Source organism: Phaenicophaeus curvirostris, chromosome 12, assembly GCF_032191515.1.
Source record: "Phaenicophaeus curvirostris isolate KB17595 chromosome 12, BPBGC_Pcur_1.0, whole genome shotgun sequence".
In the NCBI taxonomy this organism is placed as follows: Eukaryota; Metazoa; Chordata; class Aves; order Cuculiformes; family Cuculidae; genus Phaenicophaeus; species Phaenicophaeus curvirostris.
In genome coordinates this window covers 6,366,514-6,383,313 of record NC_091403.1, presented here as the reverse complement: position 1 = coordinate 6,383,313, position 16,800 = coordinate 6,366,514, and the positions used below count along the sequence as shown (strand labels likewise).

Below are 16,800 nucleotides of genomic sequence, written 5' to 3'. Positions count from 1 at the left end.
TAATGAGCAAGAGAACAAAACCTTTTGTTTGTCCTCATTCCCAAAACAGCTATCAGCTGCCCTCATAAGCCTTACTATTGCCTTTAAAAGAACCAGTCTCCTGACAAGAACAAAACAATATGGATCTAATTTTTCTCCATGATATGTTGTCTTTTTTAAATTGAGAACATATGAATTAGCATGTCCTGTTATCCAGCTGCCACATACCCGACTGTTGCCGCTGAGACTGTTGTATATGGCCCTAAAGCGTTTTCTTGTATAGGTGCATCTATAGGTTCCTCCCATGAGATACTCAATAACCAGCCCCACGTCAATCAGGTTGATTTTATATCCTGGAGGAAGATTTCCCTAAGAACACAAAAGGTATTTTTTAGTTTTTCTACGTGTCACATCATAGTTCTAAACAAAAAACAAATTAGACCTTTGATGGTTAGCAAAAAAATATCTACATGGCTCAACAATTATCAGTTTCAAAAAAGACAAGGTTATAGCTTCCTTTCTGTTCTTTCTGTTCTGTGGACTGTTTTTTACCTACTGTTTTAAAAGCCAATACTCCTAGCTGGGAGTACCGGCTTTCTGTCTCCTCGAAAAGCAAAGCAATCACAAGTAAGATGAAAAAGACGTTCATCATAAGATAAAATTGACAGTCAAGCATAACAAATAATCAAAAAACTAAACACTTAGTCTGACAGATTTTTACATTTGCAGCATACCTGTTTGACATCCCGAACAAGATGAAACAGTGTTGGATTAGTTGGGCCTTGTTTCTTTATAAAAAAAGAACAGGAAAAAATTGGAATGAGAAATTAAGAGTGCAATGACAACATGAGAAGATTACAGTAGAAGCCAAATATTTTTGCATGCTGGCTAAGATAAATAAAAAAAACAAACCAAAAAAACCTAGTTTTTAAACTAACAGCAGCCATCAAATACATGCAAATATTTTAAACTATCTTAATGAGCTATAGACTATTTCCTTTTTTGTTTCATTTTAATTCTGTTTAATTTGGGACATAATTAATACACCCATACTTTGTCCAAAAAGGAAAAAAAACCAACAAAATGCAAACAGCTTCATTATAGGGTTTTTATATTATTAAAACATAAAATTATAGAGACAAGTTTTAACAGGTAAACTTTTTAATTACAGGAACACATCAGACTGATACTCATATTCACAGTACTGCAGGATCCATTATAAAAGCTCCATTACTTTTAAAATCTTTAGTCTGAACTTTCCCTGTTTTTACCAAAGTGAATTTTTCTTCCTTCTTGGATTTCTTGTGAGCACATGAACCGTTACACTTTTAGACACAAGGTTACCCCAGCACCCATACAGAACTGAATCAAAAGCATATCAAGTGTGTGAGAGCAACACCGTAAAAGGTTCGTTTTAAAAAATAAAACAACAAAACCTGATCACATAGGCTCCTTTACAGAACTTTATTAGCTGAAGAATTCCTTCCTTTTCCTTTCTTTTTTTTTTGTCAAAAGCAGACAATGAGACTGTTAACATAAGCCCAAGTCATATTTGCATACTCATATTAGCTACTTCTTGGTGGAAGATTTTTTGGTTTGTCCTGTTTGATACTTACACAAAACTATATTTAAATTCTTAAATCAACACCTACGGCAACAACATTTTTCTAATATTTATAACCATGCAAGTTCACAGAATAAACTATTTTTACAACTACTATGGTAACATTAACTGCTATAGACAGGATTGACCTCATGAATGAATAATACTATCTGTAGACCCGTATTTTCTGCACGAGTTCCACCCATCTTACTTTCTCTTGTTCTCTTCCCCACTGTGGTTTTTTTACGTGTTTCAGATGTTCCAAAACAAGGCCACAATTTTCCTTTTAGTGTCTATCCCCAACATCAGACACAGATGAACATCCTGCTGACAAACTCTTCTGGAGCCAGAAAGCAGCTGCGGCTCCACAAAGCAGCCACACAGCACATACTTCTCAACTCTAACCGCACACCAGGAAGCCTTCCCTATCAACACCTCGTGCCTTCAGACTGGTGCACATGACTGAGTACACAACATGCTGAGCCACTAAAAAGCTGTTCTAAAAGTAGCTTTAAAAGCAATCATTCACTTACTGTGTTATAAAGTTCTTCCAGCCTGGGGATTGTAAGAAATTTGTGCATGCTTACTCCATTTTCAATCAGAAGTTTCACAAAGGCAACTCTATCCATCACAAGGGCATCTAACATAGCCTGTTCCAGAGAGCCAACCTACAAGGAATAAGTAACAAGGTGAAGACTGGAGAGAACCCGTAAAGCAAAGCACCACAAAAGCAAGTGTACTTCAATTACATATCAACTTAATTCATTTACAGGGCTGGGGAAACCTTCTCTGTCTACAAACACAAAGATGTCAGCCCTGGTTCAGAAAAATCCCCCGAGCTTCACACTATTACAGGATGAGAGAATACTGAATATCCTGAAGACTCAATGAGCAAATCTTATACTTGTCTAAGTATCTCCTACTGGCACAGTACATGGAACTAAGTAGACATTTGGTTTAACATAGTTAAGCTGTTCTCATAGATTGATATTGGATGAAACAGACAAAAAACATTTAAAGAACATTTTGTTTCAAAAACAAATGCTCAGAACTGTCATTGCTATAAACGAGCCTTATACTATGTAGTTTTGACTGCACACTCATGTAAAGCAGTGTTTTATTTTATAGCAATATAGGAAAAAGGCAAGATCCAGTATGTAGTTTTCAAACTAATTTGCAGACTATGAGAAATGGACATTCTGACCTTCCCTTTCAAAGACACTGCAGTGCTGCAAGTGTAAATATAAGCATATTACTAGATGCTTCTTAAGAATTCATTATGACCGTCCAACTGTAAGGATGAAAGAGCATCTGACTTACATGAATTCAGCTTCCACCTTTGGTGATGTCTTTTCTCCTCTAGCCATTAAGAAAACTTAACACATTCTTAAAATTTTTGAACCACTTTTAGCTACACAATAACAAACCAGCTGCAAGCCTATGCAGTATGAAAAAATTACGGTCCTCAAAATGAATGTGTCAGTATTCTACAGTCTATCTCTCTCTCTCTCTCTGTCCAGAAGTCAAAAGACTCATTCTTCACAGCAAGCTGACTTTCTCTCTTGGAAAATACCACTCTGCTTAATCCAGACTGTTACATACCAGCCATTGTTGACCATAAACAAAAACATGATTTTTGGCTATGTCGACTCTATCCCACGCAAGTGTAAGAACAAGCTGGTCAAGTGCAGATGCATTTGTGCCTTAAGAAGCAAAAACAATGAAAAAAATTAAAGTATAAGATAATAAACATTCTTTCTTCCTAAAAAGGCCAAATCTAGTAATCCACCACAAAGCTGTATTGTACATTTCATGATTTATGACACGTTATGGTTTATACAATAAGATAACATAGTAGATAATTATTTGCTTAAAAACCTCAAGATTCATACAGGTTACAGTATTTTATAAATAATCCATTGTATAAACACTCAACAACAATAGCTAGCAATTCCAAACGCTCTTAAAATTAAAAATCTCACCTTTTAACAATGCTGTAAGTATTGCAACATCAATGTCTTGATGTTCATCTGACCCAATATGAAAAACTGTAATCTGTTCAAAATGGTAAAATAGAGAAAACTTATTTTAAAGTTATTTTCAGGCATGAGTGATTAGTTTGCTAAGTCTCAAAATGAAATACATTAAAACATCACCTTATCTTCAATGCAATTTAAGCCTATGCTCGATTTAAACTGTGTGCATTCTGTACTGTTTTCCTAACTCGATGCCACACAAGACAATCCATTATGAGAAAACGCATAGCAGAAACCCCTCACACTCTTCAATGAATTTGAACTTCTTTTCCCAGTAGGACTACAAACCTCTAGTGCCTACAAACACCACACAGTATTCTGTTTACCCCGCCACTCCTCCATTCTAGATTATGAGATTAAACTGCCAGCAAACGTGTTTAGCCAAGTGTGACAATTTTAAAACTTAGAACAGCACAATTTGTTGTCCAAATGATACACCAGTACCTGAACTCAGGCTACATGTAAAGCCCTAGAAAGTGTTTTTGCTATAAGCATGCAATGACAGTAGACCTTTGCCAGTAGTCATAATTAAAGATGCCCCGAAAAAAAAAGTAAACAGGAGTCCCGAGGAGTTAAAAAATCAAAGCTACAAAATACACATATGCTAGAAATAAACCAGAATCCTGTCACCGGAAAACAAATAAGCTTGGAAATAACAAAAAAATCAGATTAGAAGAAATAATCACAAAATTAAGTCTCTTTTGGCTATAAGATAAAGTATACATGAAACCTATATTTGACTGTCTTCTGTAACTAGATTTTTTAATTACTCTTGATCATATGCAACACTGAGATACAATTTAATCTTATATCCACAAATGCATGCATCTCGCATAAAAAGTTCTTATGGCAAGATCTACTTACAAGTTCTTTTTTTTTCATGCATTCCAGCAGTGTCTGAAACAAATGAACTGCTTCACTTTGACCGAAGTTAAACGTCTTTTTGATGGTTGAAATTATTTCAGGCTCAGCACCCTCAGGAACATTCCTGAGATTGAAAAAAACAGGAAAAAACATTGTTATACACGAACAGTAAGAACAACAATGCATTTAATTAGCTTCAACACATCCATTTATAAGCTTGTTAGTGTTTCAGTGGCAAAATTTTGAGTAACCTTTACAAAGTAGTACGGGATGATTAATCTGCAACTTTCTGCTACTGCCTCCTAAAAGTAACTCAGCATCTCTTCACTTCCCATACCCAGTTCTGAGATACCCTCAACTAAAAGATTTTGACACAAAATACTAAGTACTCAATCCTCTGAATAAGACCCAGTTCTGATCCTCCTATGGACAAAGCTGCTTGGTTTACTGTTGCGTTAAATCCCAGATCCCTGCCTCCTGCTTCAAGGCAGTCCCTGCAACAAGGGCCCAAGACATAATCTCTAAGTATTGTGGAGCCTAAGCACACCCCTTTCATTATTTGAAACTATACTTAAAACAGAAAAGGGTTTTCTACAATAAACAGAAGTGTGTAAAAAGTTCAATTTTAAGTCTACTTAGAAGAAATAATATAGAAAGTCTTTGTGACTTCTTTTCAAAAAGTTACTGCTATGCAGCAGCTAAAATGTGTGAAAATATTTACTATAGTCAAGTGATATTTTCAAGCAGTTTGGTAACATACTACTCTCTATGTTTGATCAGCTCTGACTTCAGTTAAGCAACATGCAGTTGTGCACACTGAAGAAGAGTCACATTCATCGCTGAAGTTACTGTGGCTTAGTTAAAATTTGAAGTTGAAGCAGACAGAGCATTTAAACCAGAATTTGGTCCTCCAGTTCCAATGGTAGTAACAATATTACCGCATATAACTTCAGTTACACATAAGACACCTCCCCTAATTTAGGTTATAGGTGTGCATACTTTTCCTATCCTTTTGGGAAGCATTATTAAAGCAAGTATATGCTAAAGAATTTGGTGCAACTGGTACAAGCAAAGTGGGAGGAACCTAGAACTAGAAAAGAAGTCTTGGTCTTTAGCAAGAGCTATTTTTGCAGTCAACCCAGAAAGCTGTATCACAGGCAAGGTTACACTCCCTTCTTTTAGCCTTCGTCTTTCCACAGAAAAAGCTATTGCACAAATTCATTAAGGAATAGTCTCAAGACCCAGGAAAATGGACAGCTAGGACTTACCCTCCCTCCTCTGTTTGCTTGTGAACATACGCCAATATATCTGCAGCTCTACCAGTTCCTTCACATACCACCACCGGCACAGGAGGACTTTCTTGAAGGAAGTCTAGAACGGTGAGTATGACGTTTGGGCCACCTTCAAACACAAGGGCCACCACAGGCACACCTTGGCCAATTCCTATAAAGTTGCAAGTAAGTAATAAAGAGCAGTCAATGTTGTAGACATATAGGGAACACCAAGATTGATTTTACATATTTAATAAATCAAGTGTGTCACTTCTATTAAATAAATATTAAAATGCTGCCTGCCAGTCATTTTAAAACCTTTGCTCGTGCACAGTTTAAAGCACTGTTTATACTTTGGGCTGGGGGGGAAGTATTGCAAAGAAACTGATAAATACAATGGAATACAGTTTGCAAAACAGAAAAAGATACTTCACAGACATATTCCTGGACTAATGGAGAAAAGCGAGTATATTTTTCTTTAGGGAACTCCCCTCCTACCTTTCCCTGAAACAGTTTCCAAACATGATAACATATATACAATTCAAACAATAGTTACATGGAAACGCTCTACTGATTGAGAATATTACAAAACCATTCCTAGAATTAAAAAAAAACCGTATTGCCCCATAATTGGGAAAACACCAAAGGAAGTCATGGCTTCTTTGCACAAACATAGGTGATATTTTACAAACTCAATCACCCTATTGTGAAATTGCAAGTGATTCGTGTCAAAACCATGAATCACAATCACAGAATGGTTTCGGTTGGTAGGCACCTTAAAGATGATCCAGTTCCAACCACCCTGCCATGATCAGGCTGCTCAAAGCCCCATCCAACCTAGCCTAGAACACTTCCAGGGACAGGGCACCCATAATTTCTCTGGGCAACCTGCCTCAGTGCCTCACCACCTTCATATTGAATATTTTTTTCCTTTGAAAAATTGAAATCTACCCTCTTTCAGTTTAAAGCCATTAAAGCCATTCCCCCTTGTTCTGTCATTCCATGCCCTTGTAAACAGTCCCTCCCCAGCTCTCCTGTAGGCCCCTTTAGGTACTTGAGGGCTGCTATAAGGTCTTCCCAGAGCCTTCTCTTCTCCAGGCTGAAATCGAATAGACCAGTAAGGCCTGACAACATATTAGTAACTCAAGTGACACACATTATCTTCAACAGCAAAATTGACAACTTTATTCAAAAGAACCCTCCTTTCTGGTGCCAGAGTCCTAAACCTATCACAGCAATATTTAGGGTCCAAAGCAGCAGCTGAAATTTGCAAAATAATCATTCAGACTTGAAATATAAACAAAAGACTGGTTTTTATATTTTGTCATTTGGATGTTTGGTGCAAGTACCTTTTTCATTAGAGCATAGCAGGCCTCAGGCATCAGAATTAATTACTTACTTGCATGGATCCGTTGCAAATTAATAGTTTTTTCCAGTTCTCTCCGCAATTTAACTTCCGCTCCATACTTTCCAACTGTTCCATCATCCACCAGAATGAAATGGGAATGAAGGTTATTTAGGACGTTTAATTTACTTAATGGGTTTAACAGGGTTTGATACGGAGCAACCACCTAAATATAAGCACACAACAACATCTTTTACTTAGAAAGACTCAAATTTGTTTTGCAAAACCTAACTTTTTGTCTAAACACAAGAACTGGCGGCTCAGCAAGAAGCACCGATGCATACAAGCACACCTTGGGTCAGCACACATCAACAGCTGTAGCTCTTTGTGGAGGAAAGCTGACAACTATCGCAAAAGAACCCTGTTCTGAAGGATAAAGGAGAAAAGATCCTTTCAAAAGGTGTCATTGGGGAAAATGTGACTGCTCTGGCAAACAGTAGCATTGAAGACTGCATCAAAATTTTTCAACTTCTCATCCTCCCATTCTTTACTACTTTAGCATGTTTGTTATTTGATTCAGTAACATCGGGGGGGACGAGCTCCTCCTCCAATGCATTTGCATTTTGCAATTTATTTACACTAACGATCTTGCCTAAGTCACAGGTGTCTATGCTTCTTCATATTAAAGCAAGTATTCCAATGATGCAAAGCAAGTGAAAAACACGCTTGAGAAAAATCTGTCAAAAATAAGTCAGGTAGATCATTATTTCATTAGGTAACTTATCCTTACATCTCTTCCAACAAGGTCATTTCTGTTTTCAATCACTCCCCACGGAGCAATTCCAATAGTGCAAATCTTTCGAGATGATCTGGAAGCATGTTCTCTTAGAGCATCACCAACATGTTTTGCAACACCTGTTTGTGCACAAAAAGATTTCGATGTATTGAACATTGCATCTTATTAAGAAACATAAATGATTTATTATTTAAGTGGGCCTTTAGGGATCTGAAAATTCATTTGACACAACACCAATGAAAAAGCACCATACTACATCTACTAGAAAGAAACAAAGTACTATGTATCAGTAATTCAACAAAATAAATATTAGCCTCCTAAGACCTAATAAGTTTCCAGTAAGTTACAGTACTTGATTTAACATTAAGTTTCTCCTCTTGCAGTTACAAACACAAAAACAAAAAGACACCCCAAAATCAAACAAAACCCACTCAATAAAACAGAGTACCTTGCCCTTTTGTGTTGTTTCTCTTTGCAAAACAAAACAGCACCCTGCTTCCAACTACACACATGCAAAACGTATTATTTTAATGTCACTTGTCCAAACTCACTCAAATTTACTTTGCTTTAAGATGAAGCTATGCACCCATTAAATCTTTTGGCTCTTATAAATCATAATCCAGTTAACTGTGCACATTCATTGGTATTTCTTTACCTGTGTTCACTCCTCCAGTTATAATCCAGGCTCCTGTTGTTACTGCAGCTTTAATAAGGCCTTTGCCAAGCAACTGTTTGATGCGTGGGTGAAGTTCAAATTTCTGCATGCCCCCATGTACAGATATAACAAGCTTCGGCAACTCCATCTGCCATTCTTTAAGCATAAGTTGCAGAATAGCTTCAGGCTTAGTGTCGTATGATAATCGCACATACTGCAGGCACAAGAAAGTTAAAAGGTTCTTAAAAAAAATCAATACAAAAATCAGTGCATAACAAGACTACCAGGATGTACTTCAGGATATACTATCCTATTCCTGGCTATGTAAAATATAATTCAATTTCTCAAAGCAGAGCAGATGCAATAAATGAACATGCTTACTTTAAGTCCTCCAGATTTAAGGACAAGACAGACAACTGGTTTGAAAACAAGTTTTGGAAAGGGAAGAGCTATAGGAAGATTATGTTATTCTGTCCTACTAGCACAGTGACCTAGAAAAATGAGTCATTTAAAAAAGCAGTGCACGACCTCCGAATTCAATGAAATTCAGAAGTATTACAAAAGTTCTGCCATCTACTGGGGAGAGGATTACATGTCTCTTGCGAAACATTTTACAGAAAGACAGTTGCTTGCTTTTTCTTCTTTCTGGTGGTAAGGAAAGTCCCATTCTTTAAAAGAAAACTTCAATACTAGCAGTTTTTTAACCTGCTGTGTTTAACAGTATAAAATTATGAAGACAGCTGATTAGTTAAAAATGCTGCTGCATCTTTAATATGAGTTATTGAACAGAGGAGGGGACAGTACGCAGAAATTAAGCCCTACCTGAATCAAATTCTAACAAAACCAACATCACTATTCCAATAAATTTGTTTTAGCAACCCCAAAAGCACTCTGCATACATAAGCACAGAAATTAGTATGGGCAGCTTGCTATTTCTGTACTCCTAGGAAAGAATTTGCAGCAATTTCAAGCTATTCTAAGTGTACAATGGAACATATACACATGTATTACTAGCATGAAAGAATTCTGCTAAGAGCCTTTCTCCCCACAGAGCTGATCTGACCTAGAGCACTTGGCTCTCCTTGGGGGCTCCGCCTGCTGCATAAAGAACACAGCTCCCTCATTCAAGCACTTTGGAGTGGCCATAGGAGCCACACAGTATCAGAGCATCTCCCAGCTTATAATTGCATGAGCATTAAATTATTTCCACTGCAATTATAAACCCTTTTTCAAGATGGATGTGGAGAACATGTCAGAATTTCCAGTTTTCTAACATCTCCGGTACATGTACACTTGTAAATTAAGAGTTCATTTCCAAAATTTTGATTTATGCTTGTTTTTAAATGAATCCCCTTTCCCCAAAAAACCTGTTCTGATCAGTACAGTTATACTTTAATAATTTTGAAAAAATCTACTAAGCTAGCATATTCCAGATCTGTCTATAGTTTTAAATGATTTTTCAAGATTTTGAAAACTGTGAATAGAGGGTTAAGACAGCAGATGTTACTTAACGGGTCATATAAAAAATTAACAGCAGTGAGTAAGCAAGCAGCACAGATGAGTAAGCTGTATTTTTATGGTCTAAAACAGTGACACTGAACTCTTAATGTAACGTTTTGCTGAAGTGATTATGAATTCTTATCACCATTTGCAATTTGCAGGTAAGCCTGTGCACGAATATAAATGGTTCTGATAGATCTGAGCAACTCTTTTTATGATCAACGAATTAAAAATTGGAAATTAGAAAGAATTCAGATCACAATGCTTAGAGTAAAGAATAAAAAAAGAGAATATCATACATGCCTTAGCCCTGTAAGAATGAGAGCCACCTTGAAAGTTAATGACGCCATAAGCATCAGTAGAGGTCTGTTCTGTATGTTTTTCCACTGACCATTCTTCTATTTCCTGATTATAGTTTTCACCCAGCTTCACATCGGAGTATTTCATAGCAAGACTTGCAGTAAAACAAGCATGTTGTCTGACCAAGCGGCCACAACAGCACCTGCATCCAACCATATAACAGAATATTTCAATAAAAACTACTACTGGAAGATAGCACAATTTATCTATAACAGAAAAACATCAGATTTAGAAACCAATGCCTCTAAGTATTACATAAACCTCTCTTTCAGAGCAAGCCTTGCTGCTGTAAATGTTTATAGCAATAACTAATTACAATACATAATTATTATGAAAAATACAAAAGCTCAGTAAGATAGCAAGTTGTATGCCAGAAGAAACTGACTCTTGGAAGCCAAGTAATTTATATAATGTTTATGAATGTGATCTACATATCAGTTCTTTATTCATCAGCTGTATTTGTTTTATATATAACTTTTCACCAACTTGTCATCTGCAATATTGATCAAAACTTTAGAACTGTATTATGAAAGCGCTTATTTAATGGAAAAAGATATTCATAAATATTGCAATTACAAAGAACTCTTACCTGACAAGTTGCTGACAAATCTGACATCCTGGAAGGCATCTATAAGAAATATTTAAAGATATGAGTAAATTTCAGCTTCAATTTCATTTTGGGGGGGTGAGGGGGCTGATCATTCTCAGCACTTCCTGCGCTTACAGAAAGATTCCTGAACAAAGATCTCCAGTAAATGGAAAACACGCTGCCCAAGTTTTCCCATTTTTAACATGGTAACTGTCTGTCTTCATTTTAAATGTCTGTAGTATACTTGGCAAGTAAAAACACACAAGCGTGCAAAAGTTTCAATCCTGAGACTTCAGACAGGTTTTTATGCTTTGAACCATCAATATCCGAAGCTCAGGAATATTTCAGACTGGATTATCTGCAGTACTCAAACCAAAACATTTTGCTAGATGCTCAGAAGTTACTTACAGACCAGCATTTTCTTGAACTCATTCTAACTAGATATTGTTCAATCTATTCTACAAACTTACCCTTCTAATACACATGCAACTTCCACTGCCTGTGTGGGCAGGGTTGTTTTTTTTTTTTTATCATTTCAGAGTTGCATGTACAGGAAAAAATATTTTTGAACAAATCATCTACAGTACTGTCTTCACATAGCTTATTATATAAAAAGAATTCCTTATTTCTACCCTCTTGCATCGTCAACAATTTCCATGTTTTCTTGCTAACAGCTTTATTTACATTTAAAGTAGCATGGCAGATAAATATATATCACTGTCTTTCATAAGCTACATCTTGCTATTAATTACCTACATTTTTAATACCACACTATAGCTTCACACCATTCCTAACAGTCATTGAAGTGTAGTTACCTATACTAAAAGGTACAGATCAACAAAACATACCAAATACTCCTTCCTATATTCGATTTGTTCATGCATAATTCATGTAAGTAATTCTTACAAACTGAAGGACAAAACCTGATGGGAAAGTTGTAAAGTCCATTGTATGGTACAAATGGGTTAAATTAAAAGGGCAAGTGTTGAAGATCACTTTGTTCCTTGTGAAACGCTCTGGAAATTTTAACAGCTTCCTAATTACTTTGTTTGCATTTGAAATTTTTCCATGTGCTACCATCATGGCGATAAATTTTAAAGCTTCTCATGTCACATGGTTTCAACGTGGTGAGTTATTTAAAATAAATTAAAAATTCTGCAGTATTTACTTTGCTCTTTTTCTACCTAAAAGCAAAAGTCTTAAAAGAAAAATAATATTCTGTTCCAAAAGAACAAGAGAGATTTACAACTTTATTCACAGAAAAGACTGAAATAAAAGTTTTCTGAAGTTCAGAAGAAAAGGTGTCTCTGCTGTTCTCAAATACATGAAGCTAAAAGAAAAAGCTGATCTGAAATCCATAATGACAACAGTAAGCACTTTGGAGAGACAAACTGCCTTAAAATTCCAATTTCAAACTTTTTCTTATAAATTCACAGTGATACAGATGCCATGACAACGCACATCAAGTTCAATCATTGTGGGCACTCTTAAATTAGACCTATAATATTTAGTGAAAATAAACACTACAAAGTAGGTATCACTAACTTGCTTGATTTCACATCTCTAATAAAGTAAAAGCAGCACATATGATATGCAACATTCTTCATTAGTCTCAGCCTCCCATCTAGAAACTTATTTTCCCATTTTTCAGTCCAATTTTTTCCTTACAGAACTTAGGGATAAAAAAAAATCACTAGAGATGAAATTAACTCTTTGGATATCTGAAGAGTTCTTATTTCACCCATCTTCCCTGCTGGCAAATATTTCTTCAGCCTTTGTTTAAAAACTTTTCTCTCTCCCCTCAATTCTTATTTTTCTTTACTCTTCTAGAAATTCTTCATTGCTTCTTCCTGCGCTGTCAGGTTTATCTTTACACTTGACCCTACACTCAGGCTGTTGTTCTTTAAATTCGAATAGAGTAGATCTCTATGAGACTTTCTGACTCCAGAACTCTGCCACCAAAAAACAATAAAACTTAGAGCCCCCACGCTGTAGACACAACCATAGACAACACTAGGAGGACTGGTAAGAAACAGCAAAGGCAACTGGGAAAAAATTATTAGAGATTTCTCAATGAATAAGCACTTTCACAGAGATAAAAAAAAAAATCCCATCTAGACACAGAGTAGGAATGCCCAGTCATGGAAAAGTGAACTACAGACAGTGTTTTATATTAACGGAATAGTTAGTCCAAAAATCTATTGTACACTCTTTACAATATTGACTTTTTAATTTTGAAGAGCAGCAGTGATTTCTTGCATTATTTCTCATTTACCTGTGGGGGTCTTTTGAACTTGGTATAATGTACACACACTCCCTCTTGGTGAAAGTATTTTCTATCCAGGATTTCTGGGACTAAAAAATAAAAAGTGTAACAGCATTATAAAACAGAAATCATAAAACTCTGCAAAGAAAAATACTTTTTAAGAAAACAATTCTTGTAACACAAGACTTTTTTTTAATTTAAAGATGAAGGCAAATAGTATCTAACAAAGAAGTTAAATTGTCATTTAATGTTTTGTTGTCTCTCTAAAACTAACAAAGCCATAGATGACCCTATAAAAGCACCTCAGACTGCCTAAAAGCTGAGATAACCAGGATCATTACACAACTTGTTTTATATACAAATCTGTTCACATCCAAAGTAGTATTTTTCAAAGCTAACATTGAAATAGAAAAAAATTGCAAATAAAGAAACAAAACTCCTAACCAATTTCAAAATATACTGTTGACTTCCCTTGCTAAGGAAAAAAAACAAAACAGCTAAAATATTTTTAAATTAGCTGTACTGTACTGAGGTAACAGCAAATTCCTCTACTTACTTTAAAAAGGGTTAATTTTCATCTTGAAATTACAGCTAAGTAAGTTTTCTAACAACACTGGCAATGTTTTCTAGTAGCAATAAATAGATCATATCCTTTGTTCTTCACCACAAAACTTCTCATTTCAATAAACAAATTTAATTAGCCTCTCCAAGCTATGTTTTAAGCTTAAACTTGAAACACATTTCAAAACATGAAACTAAGGCTGTTTACTTCTTCAAATGGTCACTTATTCTAATAGCTTTCATTCCATTTGCTTTAAACAGCCATGTAACATTATCTTACACCATAATCTTGGGATTACATGCTAAGCAATACGCAAAACACCCAATGTCTAAACCATGTTCCAGCAACACATTGGGAAAGGAACTCTGACATGATTTTTAGCAATTAAAAACAAGAAAAAAAAAAATCCTGCTATGCCAACTTGCACCTTATGCAACACTGTTTTAAATCCTTATTGTGACTGCATTAAAATTTCTTCATTGCTAACAGTGTGCCCTGTCCTACATTTATGTTTTACCGCTAAAAACTTTGAGAAATTTCATACCTCTTATATTCTACAACAAGGGGAAAAAAGAAGACTGGTGTAGATTAATCACAAGTATCTAAATAAAGATCTGTGGAAACTGAAGAAATTAAGATTTTTTTTCAGCTCTGTTAAGAGAAAATTCGGCAAAGATGGATGTTTTTTCACTCCCCACAATTTCAAGATCAGCTTAAGATAAAACAGAGAAATTATTATGAGTAAGAACATACCAGCTAGTTTTAATATAGGTCCTTGAAAAACTGCTCCTCAAGTGCCCACCCTCTTTCAAAACATTCCCAGACTCAGCAGATCTTTCCCACATTATTCATCACAGTCTCCTTCCAACAAACTTCAGTAAACTTTGACTATGAATCAGTCAAGACAGCACAATCTGCTACTCCAGTTTCTGTCTTCACATTAGGAGGGCAACCAGTCTCTTCCAAGGAGGATGGGAAGTTGCAAGGTACAGGCACTTCCCAAGAAAGAAAGAAGGGTAGGAGAAAGGTAGAAGCACAATCCACTGCGAAGAATGACAGCAGTAAAGAGGAGCTGTAAACAACAGAACAAGCACTCACACCATTTATTTTACACTTAAATTAATATTTTAAACACCTGGAATACGTAGCCAAGTCACTATTTGCTACTGTCCTACGTCTCTTCCCTATACTCAGGAAAGAATGCTTTTGCAAAGAAGAAAGAAAGAAGGCCTCGCAAGGGAAAAATCAGGGTATTAGACATTATATGCAAATGTGGTGTTATGAGGATTCAATTACATTTACGGTATTTTTCCTTCTATTTTTGATTTTGCTAGGCTGGGGTTTTTTTCCCTCTCCTTTAGAACAGGAGATCAAAGTGACTGACTCCTAACAGGCTTGTGAAAGAGATCTCTTCCTCTGCTTCTTCAAAACTCATCTCTCATCTTCTAGCAGCATTCCCCTCAGAGCACATCACTTTCCACAAAGGAGATGGGAACTTCCTAGGGCACCTGTGCTTTACACGAGCTGGGCTTAAGCCAGCTTTATCTCTTCTCTACCTTTATCAAAAGGTTAGCAGTGTTATAAGAATAAATTTCATGCGTGTGTACATTTATACATCCCAGTTCTGGAAGCTGTGTGCACCCCACTGCTTATAAGGGTAGGTATTTTTATACTCCTTTTCTTAAAACTGAGGTCTTGTATAGATCATTACTTTAACATTGCAGTAGATTAAGCTTACACATGAACTCTGCAGACCCTCCAGAATACAAAAAGATAAAGAGTAATTTAATACTTAAATGTTTTAGTCAGGTGGCTAAAACCACACCTTGAAGCAAGCTATCACAGGCATAACATGTTAGATAGTGAAATCTGAAGTATATAAGCCACAAGTAATTATGTCAACTGCTCCATGCAATATTGTTTTATTATTAAATGGTGATCAAAGCTGAGGACAAGGAACACTGGCTCCCAATGAGCAACACCCTTCTTAGTAATAAATGGTTCTGATTTTTTTTTTAAATAATTAATTTTCATCTTAAAGAATGTACAGTTTTAACCACTCATCAAGGATTTCTCTCTATACTTCAGCAATGAAACTATTTTCAGCAGAACACGGGTACATCTATGCTATTCACGTGGAGAGGACTCTATAATGTTATTGAAACTTTTCATTTGGTAAAATTAAGGCTCTCTCCAGAACCACTCCTGTACGTACGTTGGTTAATCCTTATCGCAAGAGATTTTATATAGAACTTGCTAAATAGAGTCTTGTTTTCAATTGAGTAGAGGGGAAAAGGGGGCAGGGAAAGGCAGGAAACAAACCAAAAAGAGAATAGAGTGAGTGAGAGCGATTTCTCCCATAGACGGGTAAAGATCACATTAAAAAAGTACAAAGAACTGACATACAGTATTACTTTTCCATCTAAGGAAGGGCTGTTATTACATAACGTGATGACCAGAAAAAGGAAGATGACACAAGAACACTGTGAATGGCAGCAATGCCTCCAAGAAATACTTCCTTCTTAGCTAAAGTTAAAATAGGAGATCAAGTCAGTAGTCAAAAATCAACACAAGTTAAACTGCTTTAAAAAAATTGCCTACTTTTATTAAAGCTTTTTCCCATCAATCTCTCTAGCATACACAACAACCAAGTTCGCAAGTGTTGAAATAATTATAATTGTTATTTGAAACAAAACACAAGTACGCATTCAAGAGAACGTGCCTTACAACTTCTGGAAGTATCTAAATTCCAAAAAAAATCCCACAATCTTTTACAACAGGAGGAAATTTTACCATACCCATTCCAGTATTTGTTATTTTTGATTCAGCAACAGCATTAGCACTCCAAAGCATCAATAACAGAAATTATTTAAGTGTGCCTGCTCAAGATGCAGAAATTGCTTATGTTTTCTTTACCAAAATTCATGTGTTTTTAACAGGTCTCCTTGTAGAATTAAACTTTTAACACAAAGTA

General features: G+C 35.8%; 1 protein-coding gene across 2 annotated transcripts in view; it reads right to left on the bottom strand.

Annotated features, from left to right (window-relative positions):
• Positions 1-16,800, bottom strand: part of TRPM7 (transient receptor potential cation channel subfamily M member 7) — a 55,051-nt gene that overhangs the window by 21,410 nt on the left and 16,841 nt on the right. For both annotated transcript variants that reach the window (XR_011338306.1, XM_069866985.1), the window contains exons 2-14: positions 13,274-13,353; positions 10,999-11,037; positions 10,353-10,551; positions 8,550-8,763; positions 7,889-8,013; positions 7,153-7,324; positions 5,751-5,925; positions 4,483-4,606; positions 3,565-3,637; positions 3,185-3,285; positions 2,116-2,250; positions 714-767; positions 208-348 (exon numbers count right to left, since the gene is read on the bottom strand). Coding sequence is in view for 1 of the 2 variants with exons in the window: in XM_069866985.1 (XP_069723086.1) it covers positions 208-348; positions 714-767; positions 2,116-2,250; positions 3,185-3,285; positions 3,565-3,637; positions 4,483-4,606; positions 5,751-5,925; positions 7,153-7,324; positions 7,889-8,013; positions 8,550-8,763; positions 10,353-10,551; positions 10,999-11,037; positions 13,274-13,353 (1,632 nt within the window). In the remaining variant the exon portion in view is untranslated. The remainder of the gene's footprint in view (positions 1-207; positions 349-713; positions 768-2,115; positions 2,251-3,184; positions 3,286-3,564; positions 3,638-4,482; positions 4,607-5,750; positions 5,926-7,152; positions 7,325-7,888; positions 8,014-8,549; positions 8,764-10,352; positions 10,552-10,998; positions 11,038-13,273; positions 13,354-16,800) is intronic.